Below are 18,148 nucleotides of genomic sequence, written 5' to 3'. Positions count from 1 at the left end.
TATGAAAATTATTTAAATTTACTTTTATAATTATAATAATAAGTTTATTATTAAAAAAAAATAACGAACATTCGCGTAGATATTTTCTCAAGTATTACATTAAAGAAATGAGCTAACATATTCTCATCTCATATTAAAAGCGTTTTAAATTTTTGACGGGATAAATTCTGTAAATTAATGACAATAAAATTTCCAGATTAGATAAAAAGCAAAAAAATCGGAAAAGTAAACTTTGCAATTTAATAGTGTTTATATTTCATATAACGTGTATTTAAAAGCTCCACCATAGTAAAATGGCAAATGTTGTGATACCCTAACTAAGTGAAAGAGAAGTATACATCACTGTGCCTCGCGAGCGAGCGGGAAAATCTCACAAACAACTCCCAACAAAAATTGGCGGGAACTGGTTAGCCTTTCACTCCACACTTCTCACTCTTCCACCGCCTCTCTCTCTTCCGATTCCAATGAGCAACAACGCCTCAAGAAAGCGGGCGGCGTCGACGGTGGCGCCACAACCTCCGCCGCCGAAGCAAGCCGTAATGACTCAGGAAGAGGACTTCATGGACGAAGACGTGTTCATCGACCAAACCCTTGTTTCAGAAGACGAAGAGTCCATCATTCTCCGCGACATCGAGCAGCGCCAGGCCCTCGCTGCGCGGCTATCCAAGTGGACCCGTCCTCCTCTCTCCGATGATTACGTCGCACAATCTTGTAGCGTCGGTGTGTATTTTCCGTAAATTGTTTTCCCTTCGCCTAGGGTTTTGTTTTCCCCGATCATTGGTGGAGTTTTCTTGGTTTGTGCTCTGAGTTTCTTTGTCTGGCTTTTAGTTTTTCAGCAGCTGGAGATTGATTATGTGATCGGGGAGAGTCACAGGGAGTTGCTGCCGAACATGTCTGGACCTGCTGCCATTATCAGAATATTTGGTGTTACAAAAGAAGGTCTGTTCGTGTTTATGCTTTATTTATGTCACAAAATTTGGTTTCTCAGACAATAGGAGATAAAGATTGTTGATTTGTTTGTTTATAATGTTGCCCGAGCACGTAGGGAAGAAAGAAAACCTGAATGACCCACGCAACGAACTGTCTCCAGTTTTAGAAATTTGTAACAATAAAGAGAACTGTAGTACTTGATGATGCGTTTGAGCGTTTCTGTTGGTTGTCTATCACTAAGTCAAGTGTGGTTTCGGCTGGTCCAGTTTTTAGGGAAAAAATGTCGGCACTGAACCAGTACGTTCTTCTAAGTGGAGAAATGAGCAAATCATTCTCAATTGTTTTGTTTCAGTTCTGCCAAGTCAGTTTTAGGTTAACCACTTTTTCTTATATAAACACTAAGTTGACTTCACTTTTTTTACATGATCCACTTATCAACAAATTGCCCCTATGTCTTATTAAAAGCATAATCATTAGATATACATAACCAATTAATTAAAAAGTTTCATGATAAGTAGAAATCTAATCTATGAATATGTTAATGTTGGGCAATATATGCATAGATAGCGAACTACACAATTTTAGTCTGGCTCCATAGCTGAAAGCTTGAACAAACGATATATGCTTAGGAAACCAAACTTATTATTTGAAACTTATTATTTGAGTTTGTTAGATCTCAACCTAGTGCACAAATAGTTTGTTTGATTCTAGACATGAAGTAATGAATGTTTCAGAAAAGGGGAAGTAACTTATATTTTGTTTGTTTGTCAGGACACAGCGTTTGCTGCAACGTTCACGGCTTTGAACCATATTTCTACATCTCTTGCCCTCCTGGAATGGGTCCAGATGATATCTCTCATTTCCACCAAACACTTGAGGTATGTAGCACCTAAAAATACATTTTTTTGTCTGGTTTTTAATTTAGAAAGGGAATAGGGTTTATTTATTTAACTCACAGATTGCTTTAATTACTTGTTTTTGTCATCTTTCAGGGGAGGATGAGAGAAGCCAATAGAAATAGTAATGTAGGAAAATTCGTTCGCCGCATTGAAATGGTGCAGAGGAGAAGTATTATGTACTATCAGCAATCTGATTCTCAGCCCTTCCTCAAAATAGTAGTTGCACTCCCAACAATGGTTGCCAGCTGCCGTGGTAAACTTCTATATTTTCAACAGACATTCTATTCTCCAATATATTAATCATCTTGTCAAAAAGTCGGAAGTTTAGAATTACTTAAATTATGGTTAAGCTGCATTCTTGATTCTTATGGCCTTATCACACACTTTTGGTTAAGTGTTTAATCTTAGCTTCATGCATCTTAACACTAGTGTGTCTACTTTTTTTGAAAGTTGTTTGTCGACATTACTTCACTTGTGAATCAATGTTTCTTACCAATATTTCAAAACTGTTAGGTATTCTTGATAGAGGTATTCAGCTTGATGGTCTGGGAATGAAGAGCTTCTTGACTTATGAAAGCAATGTACTTTTTGCCCTACGGTTCATGATTGATTGCAGCATAGTTGGTGGAAATTGGATTGAAATTCCAGCGGGGAAATATAAAAAAATAGTGAAAAACATGTCTTATTGTCAGTTGGAGTTTGATTGCCTGTATCCTCTTTCATGTGTTAATAACTGGGTTTAAGGGTTATGGGAATACCAAAATCTTTATATTGTTCTGTTCTCCCCTTAACAATATTATAGGTATTGTGATTTGATTAGTCATGCCCCGGAAGGGGAATATTCAAAGATGGCTCCATTTCGCATATTGAGTTTTGACATTGAGTGTGCTGGTCGCAAAGGTCATTTTCCTGAGCCTAGCCATGATCCTGTTATCCAGGTCCCTTGCCTTCCCTTTTTTCACCTGCAAATTAGTGCATAGTGTTATTGTTTTTGATATGAAAATTCTCATTTCTTTCAGATTGCTAATTTGGTTACTTTACAAGGAGAAGACCAACCACTTATTCGTAATGTGATGACCCTTAAATCATGTTCTCCTATTGTTGGTGTTGATGTGATGTCATTTGATACGGAAAGAGAAGTCCTGCTAGCTTGGAGGGTAATTTCATTGTGCACATGTCCATATTTATACTTATCAAGCAAAAGAATTTCAGAAACCCCCCAATTTTTATTTACCACTCTCTCTGACTAAACTTTGGATATGCTAATTAAATAACTGACATCTTGCATGTTTTGTTTCATAGGATGATGTTTTGTAGCTCTTATAACTTCATCAATGGTTAATGCTATTAAATATTTTTTGTTTCTTGAACTTGTATATCATGAGTCAATTTGATATTATGTAACTGTTGATTGAATTATAACTTTTTCTTTATTTCACCCTTACATTCTGATGGAGGTGTTCTTTTTCTTGCAGGATTTCCTTCGGGAGGTGGACCCTGATATTATTATTGGATATAACATATGCAAATTTGACCTGCCGTATCTTATTGAGGTGCTGACTTGACTTTCAAACAGTACGCTTTTAGAGTTGATAAATGGAAGGTTTTTTCATTTAAAACAAAGGTTTCCTGCATGTTGTTGGGTTACTTATTTAATTTATTTGTTATTTTCTTGGTTTTTAGAGAGCTGCAAACCTGAAGATAGCAGAATTTCCAATTCTTGGCCGTATTAGGAACAGTAGGGTTCGGGTGAAGGATACAACTTTTTCATCAAGGTAAAGAGATTTAGTCTTCTGTCATGTACATGTTTCCTGTCATTATTTGATAATAGTCGTATTCTGCTGGGTTGTTAGGTTTTGTTAGTTTCATTTTAATGAATATAGAATTTTGGATTTCTAAAGCAATCTTGCAGTTTACGTTCTTAGTGAGTTTTGGAATTACTTTCTCCTTTTATTTTCTGATTCTAAGTCATTTGACTATCTACCTCATTGATACTTGATGGTTTTGTAGGCAGTACGGGACCAGGGAAAGTAAAGAAGTTACAGTAGAAGGGAGAGTTCAGTTTGACTTACTCCAGGTTATGTCAATATTGTTTTGTTTAAATTGCCTTGTGATTGACACTCTGAGTTTATTGCTCAACAGGTTTATTTGTTATGTTTTCATTTGCAGGTTATGCAAAGAGATTACAAATTAAGTTCTTATTCACTAAATTCTGTCTCAGCACACTTCCTTTCTGAGCAGGTAAAGTCATTTTTTTGACATCATTTCAACCATTATTTCCCCCCTTTATTGTGTATTGGCACAATGCTAAGGCTATTGCCTTCTGACCTGGAGATGATAAGTTCAAATCTGGAATGCCTCTCTTCTTGGGGTATAAGGTTGCATACATCTACCCTCCTTGGTCCCATTAGGTGGGAGCCCTGTTCATTGGGTCACCCTTTTATTTTTTCTTCCTTTATTTTCTGTTTCAAATACATCTGGGAAGTGGAATCTGTTAATGAGATTTGGATCCTGATTGAAAGTACAATTAACGTCTTTATATTTATATGTAAACGTGGTACCTGTCTATGTATAACCATCGATGTAGTTGCAGATTGACATGCATAAACTCATGATTTGATATGAGCACTGGTCATTTCAAGTGGATTGCAATGGGGTTGTAAAATTTACAGACATGCTTTTCAGTTGGTTCTTTTATTTGGTGTTTGTATGTTTGCATGTGTCTATGCTCCTTTTTTGCATTTTGACCTATTTATATGCCTAGCATAATCTAAGCAGCTTCTTTTTGCTGGAATCTCGTCTTTGTTCTTGGATGTTAATATTTTATAGTGCTTGTCAATTTATTAGCTTAGTAACTGCATGTTCATATAGTGCAGAAAGAGGATGTCCATCACTCTATTATATCTGATCTTCAGAATGGAACCGCAGAAACTAGGAGGCGCCTTGCTGTGTATTGTTTGAAGGTTTCTTTTCTGGTTCCTTTGTCCTTTGATGCTTTATTGCCACTTTTTATTTAAGTGATTGTTGTCTAGTTTTTTTCTTGTTTCCTATCTAGTTCTCACTGTTCAGTAAACTTTACAGATATAAACATAGAAGTTGGCGATAATTACTTGGTAATTCAGTTGATGACGAAAATTATGATCTGACTGCAGTTTTGGTTTGCCTCTTTTGTTAGTTTTATGGAATACTTCTGTTTGGAAAGGATTTTCCATGTTATTTGGTGGCCCTGGGCTTTCTGTTGGAAAGTTGTGAAGAAGGCTATGTTTTATCTATCCTTTTGATGTTTAGCAAATAAGGTTTTTTACCACTTAATTTTATTGGCCAAGTTATTACTTAAGCTGTCTGTAACTAATTCTAACCAACTGATGACAGATGTTATTTGACATCTGGTGGCATATACAATGGCAGTAATATACCCGTAAAATTTTCAATAATTTTTTTATCCTATTATGCTTACTAATTTAGCTTTGAAATGTTTTATTGTGCATGGTTCTTGTTTTTTTTTGGGTGAATTGCTTGTGGTTCTTTACCCTATTAAAGTGTTGTGTATCAGATATGGTGAATCCATTATGGGTATTCTAAATGTGAGAGAAATCGACCATTCAAAATTCATACTCTGCTCGTCAATGTGCAGGATGCATATCTTCCTCAGCGGCTTTTGGATAAACTGATGTTCATTTACAACTATGTGGAGATGGCTCGAGTAACAGGTGTTCCAATTTCTTTTCTACTTTCCAGAGGTCAAAGCATTAAGGTAAACATCAAAGTTCCTATATAATTAACAATGCTTAGAATCACCAAACTGATTGACTCGTTAAATTTGTATCAGTAATTGTTTGTTTTCTTTTCTTCCTTTCCAGGTACTTTCTCAACTTCTTAGGAAGGCAAGACAGAAGAATCTGGTCATTCCTAATGTCAAACAGGTTGGGTCTGAACAAGGAACATTTGAAGGTGCCACTGTAAGTTCATTCGTTTCTTTTTCATATTCATTATTTTAACTTTTAATGGGTGTTATTCACAAGTTCTTTCCAATTTCATGTGTATACAATGCATGTTTGTTTGTATGGATCTTCTAATATGAAATGAAATACATTGTATTAGCTACCCATTCATATAACTATTTGATGCCTTATATTTTCTGAGAATTTTATTTATATTTGGTCACTTCATGTTGAGAATAAAGAAAACAGGGGTTTGAGATTAATCTCCCTTGTGTATAAACTACACATAGGGTAATCTATTTATAATAGAGAGAGGTACAAGTAAAAAGAGTAACTAAAAATAAAAAGAGTAAATAGAAGATATTGTTTGATATTGTGATTAACAATATCTAACAATATCTTAATAATATCAAACAATATCTAACACTTCAAATTAGATTATATACTGAATTGACTGATGATTGAATTTGAAATTTAAAGGCTCATAGCATCATTATCTTTTTACTTTAAGATTGCATTGCATCAAGGTTGTCAAATATGAGTCTATGTAACTCGTTAAGGTTCTACAAACTCAAGACTTTACCTAAAATAGTATTAAAGATACCTATTCGTCCATTCTCTCCAACTAATGAATGTTGTAATTGTTGATACTTTACTCTAAGTAGTAACTATTGATGTTTTGGAATCCCTAACAAACATGTAAAGGTCGTCTGGTTTGAGAAAATGTTATTTCTGTTTTTATATGCTGTTTTTAAGGATTCACTATTTCTGGTATAAGTTTTGAAAACAGTAAACAAAATGATATTTCTTTAATTATTTGTGAAAAGGGAAAAACTAAAAACGTTTCCTCAAATCAATTTGGTCCTTAGCTATGAATTGGACTTTTTATTGTTAAAATGCCTATAAAGAACGATTTATACATTCTGGATTTGCAGTTGTTCATGGACACTTGTTATTTTTCCCTTTTGTTCTTCTGTTAATGCAAGAAAATATAGAAAGCATGCTCAAATTTCAAGTATTGTCAAGCTGTTGCCTTTTGGTGCATAATTTTTGGACTTTACAACTTGCAGGTGTTGGAGGCAAGAGCTGGATTTTATGAAAAACCAATCGCTACGTTAGATTTTGCATCCCTATATCCATCTATTATGATGGCCTATAATTTATGTTATTGCACTCTGGTAAATATTTCATTGTTTTGTTAGTTTTGCTAAAGCATCCGAGTTTTGTTTCATTAGAAACAATTATGGATATTTCACTGGATTAGTAACAATTGGTAGCTTTTTTCTCTTCGTGTTAACTGTCTTTAAGGTCACTTCTGAAGATGCTCGCAAGCTGAACATCCCTCCAGAGTCAGTGAACAGAACTCCATCTGGTGAAACATTTGTTAAATCAAATCTGCAGAAGGTATGTTTGAAAAAAATTACTACTTTTCCTTTTTCTTTAAGGCTCTCTGCTGATTTCATTTTAGAGGTTAATGCTTATATGAAGTTGAGGCACTGATGTAGTGAAGATAAATTTAGGGAATACTTCCTGAAATACTTGAAGAGCTATTAACAGCCCGGAAAAGGGCAAAAGCAGATTTAAAGGTATCCTTTCTATACATGTGAAAGTTGACTTTGGGTTTAGATTGTTTTTTCTTTGAGCTGTAGTGTTTTGGTTAATGCAAATCCACTAATTGAATTCTGTATATTATCTCTTCCTGTACATGATTTCTGTCAAATATCTACTTCAGGAGGCAAAGGATCCCCTGGAGAGGGCAGTTCTAGATGGTAGGCAGCTGGCCCTGAAAGTAAGCCACTCTTAATGTTCTTTTGTCTTTTTTCCTTGTCCTTTTTTCTTTTGATATTTGTTCATTTCGCTCTACTGCATAGTTTGTACTATAACTGTTAATTAATAATTCTTGGTATTGGTAACATTTTAAACTCCATTTCTATTTCCTTTTGGTCAGATTAGTGCAAATTCCGTTTATGGGTTTACTGGGGCTACCATTGGTCAGTTACCATGTTTAGAGATATCATCAAGTGTAACAAGCTATGGTATTGCTTTCATTTCTTAGTTTGTTTGGTGTGCTTTTAAATTATCTTTTTGTTGAATTTAAATAGCATCTCCATTGAGTTCTGATTATGTTTCATTGGATACCTTTAAAGGTCGACAAATGATTGAGCACACAAAAAAACTTGTGGAAGATAAATTCACGACACTTAATGGCTATGAACACAATGCTGAGGTATAGTATTTAGAAAATTTATTGTTTTGATACCTGTCATCCGCAATGGTGTTTCATGGGTTAGAAGTTGAAGCTATCTTGGGTGTTTTTCTTGGTCCTTGTTAGATATGGTTAAAGATATTATTAGATATTGTTAGTTACAATCTTATGTGTTAGTTTTAAATGTAGTGGGCTTAGGTTCATCTCTTTGTATTTTTCTATTTATAAATACATAACACTGTGCTCAACACACATTAGGGATTCATCCTATTCCACTTTCTCTTTTGTTTTGACAGTCCTTATTACTGCATTTTAGTCTGGGGAATTTAACATTGAACCAACAATATAAAATTTCTATCCTTGCCAATAAATTTTACATTTCCAGTTATGCATTCGTTTTCTTAAATTTAATGTAGTTATTTTTTTTAACGTGCTGTACCCCCTGAACAATGGCAAATGACTTGCAAAGTAATGTTATTCTTGCTACTAGGTAATATATGGAGACACGGATTCAGTCATGGTACAATTTGGTGTTTCTGCCGTAAAACAGGCTATGAACTTGGGGAGAGAAGCTGCCGAATATATAAGTGGAACTTTCACAAAAGTAACAGTTTGTTTTTACGTTTTATTTTATTCTTTTATGATAGCCTTCGAAAGTGATGGATTTCTAAACGTGAAAACTGTTGTGTTTTTCTTGAAAGCCAATTGATTTTTGTGGATCACTTATTTTCATAATAAGAAAAAATGTTTCTTTTTGTTTTCTCCAAACAACGAAGTAACAATTGATTCTAAAATCACTGCTTTTTATTTGCACTATATTCCAATAAAAAATGAGCCCCTCAATGTACTACAATATTCTCAATTTGATTATTCCAATCATTCCCCTTATTCTTCAAATATGGAACAAAAGTTTACATGGTTTCTCAAATAGTCTAGATTCAGCAATTATAATGTTATTTCTGAATTTATATTCACGTTAATTACAACTTCACAAAATTTGCATCTAGTATATAGGTGTTTTAGTCTGCAGATTATTTAAGCTTCAGATTCAGTATCTCTAATCATAATTCTATAAAACTTACTATTTTATTTGCTACATTGGTTTGTCCTTACTTATTTGTTGTCGTTTTGATTGTGAAGCCCATCAAACTAGAATTTGAGAAGGTTTATTATCCATATCTCTTGATTAGCAAGAAGAGATATGCCGGTTTGTTTTGGACAAAACCAGACAAGTTCGACAAAATGGACACTAAAGGTAAACATTATTATTTTCCTTCCCTCTTGATTTGCTGAAGTGCCTATTAAACTAAATTTGCAACATTGAACAGGTATTGAAACAGTTCGAAGAGACAATTGTTTGTTGGTCAAAAACCTGGTGAATGATTGTCTTCACAAGATACTGATTGACAGGGACGTTCCAGGGGCTGTCCAGTATGTCAAGAACGCAATTTCAGATCTTCTCAGGAATCGTATGGATTTATCACTGCTGGTTATTACAAAGGTGGGGAAGTCTATTGAATCTACAGACCATGCAATGGTCTTCCTTTGCTATTTGCTTTTAGAGGAGCATTCAGATAATTGATGCGAGTGCATTACCAAAATAATATTCGAACTTGGAGCTCACATGCTTGCTTTAACAGGGTTTAACGAAGACAGGAGATGATTATGAAGTAAAGGCAGCTCATGTTGAACTTGCTGAAAGGATGCGCAAGGTTGAGTAGATATAATCAAATATATTGGTGGTTCTGTCTTCACCCACTTGTTTTTTGAAAAATTAGATTCTTGTGGCAAAGAAAAAAAAAGCCAGTGTTATAATACATGATCATTTGCACTATATGTGCCAAAACATCAAATCTTTTATTAGAATTGCACTTTAACTATGTAGGGAAGTAAGAAATAATTTATTGATAACAATCACACCAAGTACACTATCAATTGAATTTGTAACAAACAATCTCTTTAAAATAAAATAAAAAATGCTAATATAAATAAGAAGATTTTAAACATATTATCTCCTAATCAAGTTCGTCTCCTGAAAATATTCTTATCTTAATAAACCACTATTTACAACAATTACCATGAATTATTTTTAATTAAGATGTTGGATTCTATGGTTACCTCTTGGGTCCTGTAAATTGAAGTTTCAATGTTTGTTAACTTATTGGTGGAACCATACGGTATTGTTACTGGATTTAGGTTTGTTTTTAGGCTTATTGAGCTTAAAAAGCTTGTCATATCTCAGTTTTTGTGGGCCATAAGTGTGTTTTATTTGATTTTATAATTGACAGCGAGATGCTGCCACTGCTCCAAATGTTGGAGACAGAGTACCTTATGTAATTATCAAAGGTGCAAAAGGTGCGAAGGTAATACTACATGTTCCCCTCTGTTTTTTTAGTTTTTTAAATATTTGTTTAGATTTTCTATAGACTAACATGTGTAAGAAAATCAGGCATATGAGAAATCAGAGGACCCTATTTATGTTCTAGAGAACAACATACCAATAGATGCTCAATACTATCTTGAGAATCAAATTAGCAAGGTTGGTTTATCATTTCCTTAAATGTTTTGGATTTCTCCAAATTGCTGTTCTTATTAGTTTCATTGTATTCCAGCCGATCCTGAGAATTTTTGAGCCAATTTTGAAGAATGCTAGCAGAGAACTTCTCCATGGAAGTCATACAAGATCTATTTCTATTTCTACTCCATCAAACAGTGGCTTATGGAAATTTGCTAAGAAAGAGCTTACCTGCATTGGTTGTAAAGCGGTATTAGGGTATCTATCCCACCCATCTTTTTTTAGTGTTCTCTTCTGGTGTTATATGAATCATAAGAATAAGGGACTAACTGTTGTCTTGGGATGAAGATGAAAACCTCTGCAGTTTACACCTATAGGCTTCAAGTTGTATTTCCGCTACTAAAATACCTGATAATTTTGTGCCTTGTTTTTTAAGACATCTAATGTTGAAAATTATTTGTATGTATTATAATGCATGAAGAAATGTCAGTATACAGGAGGTGTAATAAATTTTTGTTGCACTTGGTTCAGGAAGGATCATCACACAGTTTGTTCACATTGCAAAGGAAGGGAAGCTGAGCTATATTGTAAGACAGTATCTCGAGGTAGGGCATCCGTTGCATCTTTTTGCACGATTTGAAAATGGTTTTGGTTGTGTACAGGATGGTTACAGTTATTTTTTAATGCACAAAAGTCACAAAACAAGTGTTGTGGTTGTAGTGTCCGAGTTGGAGACGCTTTTTGGGAAGTTATGGACACAATGTCAGGAGTGCCAAGGTTCACTTCATCAAGATATTCTCTGCACAAGGTATGTCCATGTAGTGAAACTGCTTGGATGGCTCGGGTTCTTAAATGGTTTTAAGAGGCACCATATTACAGTATTAATTAATCAACATCCTGGAGTCAGGGTGTTTTTTACCCCCTTGGTATAACAGTGTCAAATTATTGTGATATCCTGGTTTCTTACTCGTGTTTTTCCATCTATTTTTTGTGGTTTTTGTAAAAGAAATAGTAATTTCGTTTGTGGTTTGGTTTCTCATTGATAGAATGTTACCACTGACATATCGTGTACTAATTTGTTGCAGTCGGGATTGTCCAATCTTTTATCGACGAAAAAAGGCACAGAAAGAAATGTCCGAAGCACAATCGCAATTGGACCGGTGGAGCTTTTAGGTTTGGCCAGGGTCAGTTTTTTTCTCAATTTTCTTCCATCTCCAGTCTTTTGTCTTCACAATCATTTAGACATTGAATTTCACTCATTCATTAATCCAAATCCAACTATTGCAATAGAAATAGCTGGAACATTTATCTAATATTTTATATTTTAAAATAGAAAAAAGTTTGATGAATTTTAAGTCATCATAACTATGTTGTATTTTGTTTAATATTTGAACTTTCTCCTAAGATTCTGCAGTTTTGGGTACGTGCTCGTGTCTAGGGATTATTTAGAGATTATTAGCTGGGAATCGGGGCTAAGAATTATTCAACAAAATTCTATGATCATCTGTTTCTATTAATTTAAACTTACGGACCACAACCTATTATCACTGAAACCTAATGTATAGCATTCCAAGTCTGTTTAATTATTTTTGATCTTATTATTTATTTATTATATTGAATTTGGTCTCCATTGATAAAGAGTTCAATCATGTTTTTTAATTTTTTTCTAAATGCAACAATGTAACTTTTTTGGTATGTTGAGATTGAAGTTGGTTATAAAATTGTATTATGTAGAATATAAACTGTCATTTTTTTTTTTATTTGTTAAGCATCTTAATACTAAAGGATAAGTGTAATAGGTTGTGGAGATGGTATGCTAGGCTCTGGGATTGTGTTTCTATTTCAGGAAGGGCATGTAGCAAAGAGTCTAATTTGTTGCAGAAATTTGTTTCTTGTGCAGAATTTGACCTTGATGTTCCCCACAATCCTGACATTATTGAGAGTAAGCCCACAAATGAATCCTGAAATGATGATAAGCTTTAGTTATCGGATGATATGCAGTAATTGCTGTACTATTTTGATTTTAATATTTTTAATTCTAGGAAATATTGAAATGAGTGTTTACTATATGTCATGAGGAGATGCGAATGAGATGCGAATGAGATGAGATTATGGATGTTTTACCTAGAAGGATCAATTGAGTGGGCTGTACAAAGACTAACTGATGCATGCGTGAGATTTTATTTTGTATATATAAAAGGATCCTGTGTAACCTCGTGTTTAGTGTAGATCAATACATTTTTTGTTCACATAAAATAGGATATCTACAAGTCATATGTAATACCGATAAAATGTTACAATTACAAAAAAAACAGTAGTTAGAAAAAGATAAAATAATATAACACTATATACAAGATAAATGATAGAATATTATGTACATAAAGTAGTTATAAAATTAATCCATTTATTAATTTATACGCATACAAATATATATATATATATATATATATATATATATATATATATATATATATTATTGAAAAATATTTCATGATCATGTTTTTTCTCGAAGATTTGGTTAAATGTTATTTTAATAATAATATATAATATATACCCATACCTTTGGTACTTGATTTTTTTTTTTTGAATTAGTCTAATTCCTTACATTGTAAAGTTATGATTTTGGTTCTCAATTTAACATGAATGCTGTACATGGCTATCATGATAGTCGATGAGGGACATAAATTTAATGACTTAAACTAATAGAAAAAAAAAAGTTAAGGAATTTACACAAATTTGGGAAACTTTTCGAACTATGAAACCATATTTAACATTTTAAAAAACATCCTAATTAAATTGTGATTTGGATGTTGGTAGTATAAAAAGATTTATTAATGGGTACTAATATTAAAAAAGAAGTTAATATTCACTTTTTGAAAGATAATAACTCTCTTTTTCCTGTACAAAAAATAAATTCGATTTTTCAAAAAACCTAGTCTTGTTGAACCTATTAGGTCTTACTCATCCTTCATTCCAAACGAGTAACTATTTTTGTTTTATTTTCATTCTCTTTCTTTGTGTTCTTTCACCACTAGTTTATTTTTTACTTTTTACATTTTAGGTTTTGGTATGCTTGTATTTTTTAAGGATTTTGGTTCGATACCATTCAAATACTTATAAGTGAATTAAATAAACTCAACGTACATAGTAAAAGTTGTAAATGAAAACTATTCAAAGTTGTAACATGATTTTAAAAATAAAAATATTGTGATGAAATGAGATTAGAAAAGAAAAGTAAACATGTACAAAAGTTTAATAAATGTAATATGTATTTGTCAACATGTACTCCAATAACTGGAGAAAGTTTCAATAAACTACATATGCAGAAAATTTACAACATTTACAAGATTTCAAACCAGAGGGAAAGAGTTTCAAAATCTGAAACTTAACTTTAATCTTTTTCTTTTTTTTGTTTCATACATTTAATGAGAATTTTGTTAAAGAATTTTATACCCGAAATCTCTGTACATCTCAAGGGTTATGATATTTGAATGTATCATCCATGGGTAATATACATACGGTATAAGCTTCCTGACCTAAGTGTACAATCTCAGGCGAGTTGTAATTTGCTTCCGGCACATAGGGCATGAAGATAATGTTGAGCCACACTCCTTGCAAGTCTACATCATAAATACAGGGCAAATAAATTTTACTCGCCGCTAAAAGAAAAAAACTCTAGGGCACGTTGAAATTGGCATTAAACAACTTAACATAGGTTTATTAAACAGACTTACTGTGTGACCACATCCAAAAGCCATGTCCTTGGGGTTGGTAAGACAAATGGGGCATACCTTGAAAAAAGGAAAACACATTAATCTCGAAGCTTAGTAATCTCTCAACATTAATCTATGCAATAAAAAGTTAAAGAGAAAAGAACAAGGACCATACTGGTTCGATACCAGCTGGAGCCGATGGTTGAACTGATTCCAAATTTGGCATGTGCGGGATAGCCATCCGAGCATTATCATGATCTATTACTTCATTAGGTGGAGGCAGAGGCCTTCTATGCTGACGAAGAACCGACTCTCTACTGGATCAGACGAAATTAAAAGTCAGAGATCATACACTATAACAGAGAATTATTATACCTTCTTGAGTTCATGGCTTACTCAGTAAGTTGTATATTTTGAGCTGCCCGGTACTGAAATGGAATTTCCATAAGTGCAGCAAGTGCAAATGCTGCTTCCTTCTTTGATGCTTCAGTGTTCTCGGACATGATTTTTGTGAAATTCACAAACTGAAGGAATAAAAAAGGCAAACAAATTAGACAATCCTTTCATCAATATAAGAAGGGGGAAAAGTAATCCGTGACACTCCAATCCTTCTTATATCTACTCCAATGAAAGCTATGTTAACATAAAAGCAGACAATATTGAATTTTCAGGTGCTATCAAACCTGAAAGTTGTCAAATACTCGCTCAGTAATGTTATCATCAAAGTGCTTCATCTCATCCCATGGTCCATCTCCAACGCCAACCAAAATAATCGAGAGAGGATAGTGACTGATAATCAGAATATCCCACATTTAGGACAGATACACAAAAAACAAAAGGTTACAAAACAAGTTGCTCTACCTTGCACCAATGATGGAACTAATGGTTGCTTCTTCTTGAGGACTAAGCCTTCCATGTGGTGTATCTGGATTTCTGGTAACCTTAAAAAACAAAAACACGTTCTATAAAAACAAAGAGAAGCAGGGAAAACAATTCAATCATAACATGAAAGGAAAAAAAAAAAAACAGGGAAATTTTTTTGATAAAACCTGTCCATCAGCAATAATGACAAGAACATGATATTGGCCGTTGTTTCTTTCCACAATGTCGATTGCTGCATCGATTACAGGGGCAAATGATGTTGGACCTATAAATTAGGGAAGTCTAATAGTTAAATCCCTTGGAATGTTTCCTCTTGGCTAAATTATGCAAATGGCTATTTATCTTTAATGTTTTATTCAATTTGGTCCCTTATCTATTAAAAGGTTCAGTTTAATTCTTTATGTTTTTTAAAATGATTCAAAATGGTCCATCCATGTTTAAAATTAACTCTCTTAATATACAACCGCCACTGTGATTAAACACACACACACATGCGTTTCTCTTCTCCCTCCCCTGTGTCAAAAAATATCAATTTACACAAAAGTTAAGATTAAAGATATTTTTAAAAAAAATTTCTATCTTAATCCGTGGAAACCCTTTTAAACAAAACTGAAATGACTCACCAAATGTCAAAATGTCAAAAGTGAATAAGGCCTTAAATATGACTATCCTAACTACGTAAATGAGCTCAAGGTTGAAACAAAGAAGAGGCAAGTAAAATTTTAAACTTATGATATGTTTAGTCATATACAATAAATCATAATGCATTTTCCCCCCTTCTCTCTCTGTCTAAAAGTCAAATATTTGTCAGATACTTGTAATAAAATTGAAAAATCTAGTGAGCAGAGAATAGAATGTTGTAAACAAACCTGATAGTTTTAAGTATGGAACAATCTCTCTGTAGCGTGCAAGCACTTCCTCAAAACCATGACAAAATCTATTATCTTGATAAAAACTGAACACATTCTGATCATGTGTAGAAGCTACAACAGTAAATTATCCGGAATCAATAGAAGAGAAAACACAGAACATTTGTCGAAAGTGAGAAAGGGATACTGACCATCACCAAATCCAAAACATGGTATCAGATTGTCTTCATCAAAGGAAGACAAAGTACGACCAATGATGGAGATAGCCTGCTCATATGGATTAGGACTGTTTCCAATGTGATGAAGGCTTTTTCGATGGAACGAGTGCTTGCCTACAATTACCAAGGTGATAATAATGATTTCATATTATAACATACATACATGTATACTTGTATAATAATGATTTCAGATTCCAAAGGAATAACCTGTCCACTCATTGCTTTTGGTGAAGTCAATAGCAAGTATTAAATTTGAAGATTCAAGACCAGCTTCTCTAAGAGCAGAAACAACCTGAAATATATCTCATATTAGCACGATGCTAATACAAATAGAACCATGCAAAATTAGCAGTGCTGACCTGATCCAATGAGCTGAAATGATCAGCTATATATGTGGGTTGCTGCTTTTTCTGACGCCAACTGTTTTCTGAGCTTCTAGCATAAGTAGAGGGTTGATTATAGCTAGTATTCGAATAATCCCCATCATAAGAAGATGATTCATGATAGCTACTATTCTCCAAACTCCCAGCATAATAAGGGGCATGTTGGTAAAAATTATCTTCAGATTCATACATTGACTCTGTATTTCCCATAATTACAGGCCTACTTGCACCAATATTCAGATAAGTAAATAGTAATAGACAATAGAGGTAAAAAGACGGGACTAAATTGAATTAAAGCAAAAACCACAGAACCAGAAACAACAACCGTTCATTGTCAATAGTAAAGTATCATAAGAAAACAAATATCATTGGCATATATTCTGGTGTCCCAGTAACTATTAATTGAATATGTTTTTTTTTTTTCCAAATCAAACTTATCACGATTTCCTTCCAATGATTCCCAAATTATAGTCAAATTCTGGTTAAATAACAAAACTTTCCAGCAGACACAACAGCGGTAACGTACATCACTAATTACCAGAAAAATCATTAGTAAAGCGATGAGACAAACAGCACTATAAAACTTAAGCCCTTCTACTGCTAACACCTGAGAATTAGTGAAATTAAATCCAAACGCAAGTTACACTCCTCTTCTGTCTAACCAAGCATACATAACCAGTCCATCATTCACAGGTCAACAATGACTACAATAACTATAACCTATGATCGAAGCTAAAATCACCGACGATTTTCAATAAAGAAAAGAAAAAGAAAAAAGCGCCAGAATCGAGAATTCTAAAACCACAATTGCATCGAATTCACAGCATCGTGAATCAACAAAGCTAGGTTAAAGGTTACGCATAAGTTACGAAGAACTATTGCTATTGCTATGATTAAAGCAAGAAAGAAAAAAGTGAGAATCGATGTTCGAAGTTCACCTTGTGGAACTGCTTTGCGTGGAGTCGAAAGGTTTGTTGATGAGAATGGGTTTGGCGATTAAGTGTTTGAGATTGAGAGAAGAGAAAGTTGGTGATGGCCATTTTGTTGTGTTTGATTAGTATATTAGTAATTTAATTTCGTTAGACTTGGACAGAGTTGGGGGCGTTTCTTATGCGTGCACCCGTTGAAAACTGTTTTCCTCTCACGTTTTTCTTGGCTTAAAGTCAAAACTTTTTGGTCTTTTTATTAAGTACTTTATCTACCTCTTTCCTTCTAGACACTTTCCCTTTTCCGTTCCGCCACCCAAATTTCTCCTCTACGAAATAAATCTCAGAAACGTGTTGTCTATCTGTTGAGTAAGCTATGATACTTAAATTATTTTAATAATTGATTATGTAAGTGCAATGCAAGATACTAAGAAGTCAGAAAAGAGAAAAGGTGGAACTGCTTCATTTAAAGACATAAGATGAAGAAGATTCATGTATTTTCACCAAGTCTATCCACTTATAACGTTATAACTATGAAGATTAGATTTTCCTACAATGTCATCAATGAAAACTAAAACCTTTATGTAACTTAAATTACTTGGAATTTTTTCATATATATAATTTAATGTTCTTGTTGAATGATTGAAGTTTTGGCAAGACTATGCT

The 18,148-nt window shown here is 33.5% G+C and overlaps 2 protein-coding genes across 2 annotated transcripts; one reads left to right on the top strand and one right to left on the bottom strand.

Annotated features, from left to right (window-relative positions):
- Positions 1–305: 305 nt before the first annotated feature.
- Positions 306–12,725, top strand: LOC114164832 (DNA polymerase delta subunit 1). Its single transcript, XM_028049606.2, has 31 exons — positions 306–720; positions 829–939; positions 1,702–1,808; positions 1,923–2,082; positions 2,343–2,538; positions 2,632–2,767; positions 2,849–2,986; positions 3,305–3,382; positions 3,513–3,604; positions 3,840–3,906; positions 3,999–4,070; positions 4,706–4,792; positions 5,464–5,583; positions 5,690–5,788; positions 6,841–6,948; positions 7,079–7,174; positions 7,291–7,356; positions 7,503–7,559; positions 7,719–7,806; positions 7,918–7,997; positions 8,467–8,580; positions 9,117–9,231; positions 9,305–9,477; positions 9,617–9,688; positions 10,265–10,339; positions 10,426–10,515; positions 10,589–10,749; positions 11,023–11,096; positions 11,212–11,299; positions 11,577–11,675; positions 12,392–12,725. Exons 1-30 carry the CDS (start codon positions 465–467, stop codon positions 11,662–11,664), a joined length of 3,264 nt encoding a protein of 1,087 aa, XP_027905407.2. The 5' UTR covers positions 306–464; the 3' UTR covers positions 11,665–11,675; positions 12,392–12,725.
- Positions 12,726–13,742: 1,017 nt separating this feature from the next.
- RGLG3 (Copine (Calcium-dependent phospholipid-binding protein) family) lies at positions 13,743–17,703 on the bottom strand. Its single transcript, XM_028045893.2, has 12 exons — positions 17,495–17,703; positions 16,533–16,776; positions 16,381–16,465; positions 16,147–16,287; positions 15,956–16,069; positions 15,254–15,351; positions 15,066–15,145; positions 14,888–14,993; positions 14,601–14,728; positions 14,380–14,521; positions 14,226–14,282; positions 13,743–14,111 (listed from the first exon to the last, which is right to left on the bottom strand). The coding sequence occupies exons 2-12, from the start codon at positions 16,764–16,766 to the stop codon at positions 14,028–14,030; spliced, it is 1,269 nt and encodes a 422-aa protein (XP_027901694.1). The 5' UTR covers positions 16,767–16,776; positions 17,495–17,703; the 3' UTR covers positions 13,743–14,027.
- Positions 17,704–18,148: the final 445 nt, after the last annotated feature.

Source organism: Vigna unguiculata, chromosome 9, assembly GCF_037176805.1.
Source record: "Vigna unguiculata cultivar grain cowpea cultivar isolate G323 ecotype 2 chromosome 9, ASM3717680v1, whole genome shotgun sequence".
NCBI lineage: Eukaryota > Viridiplantae > Streptophyta > Magnoliopsida > Fabales > Fabaceae > Vigna > Vigna unguiculata.
The sequence above is the reverse complement of the archived record's forward strand: the minus strand, read 5'-3'. Positions and strand labels throughout refer to the sequence as shown.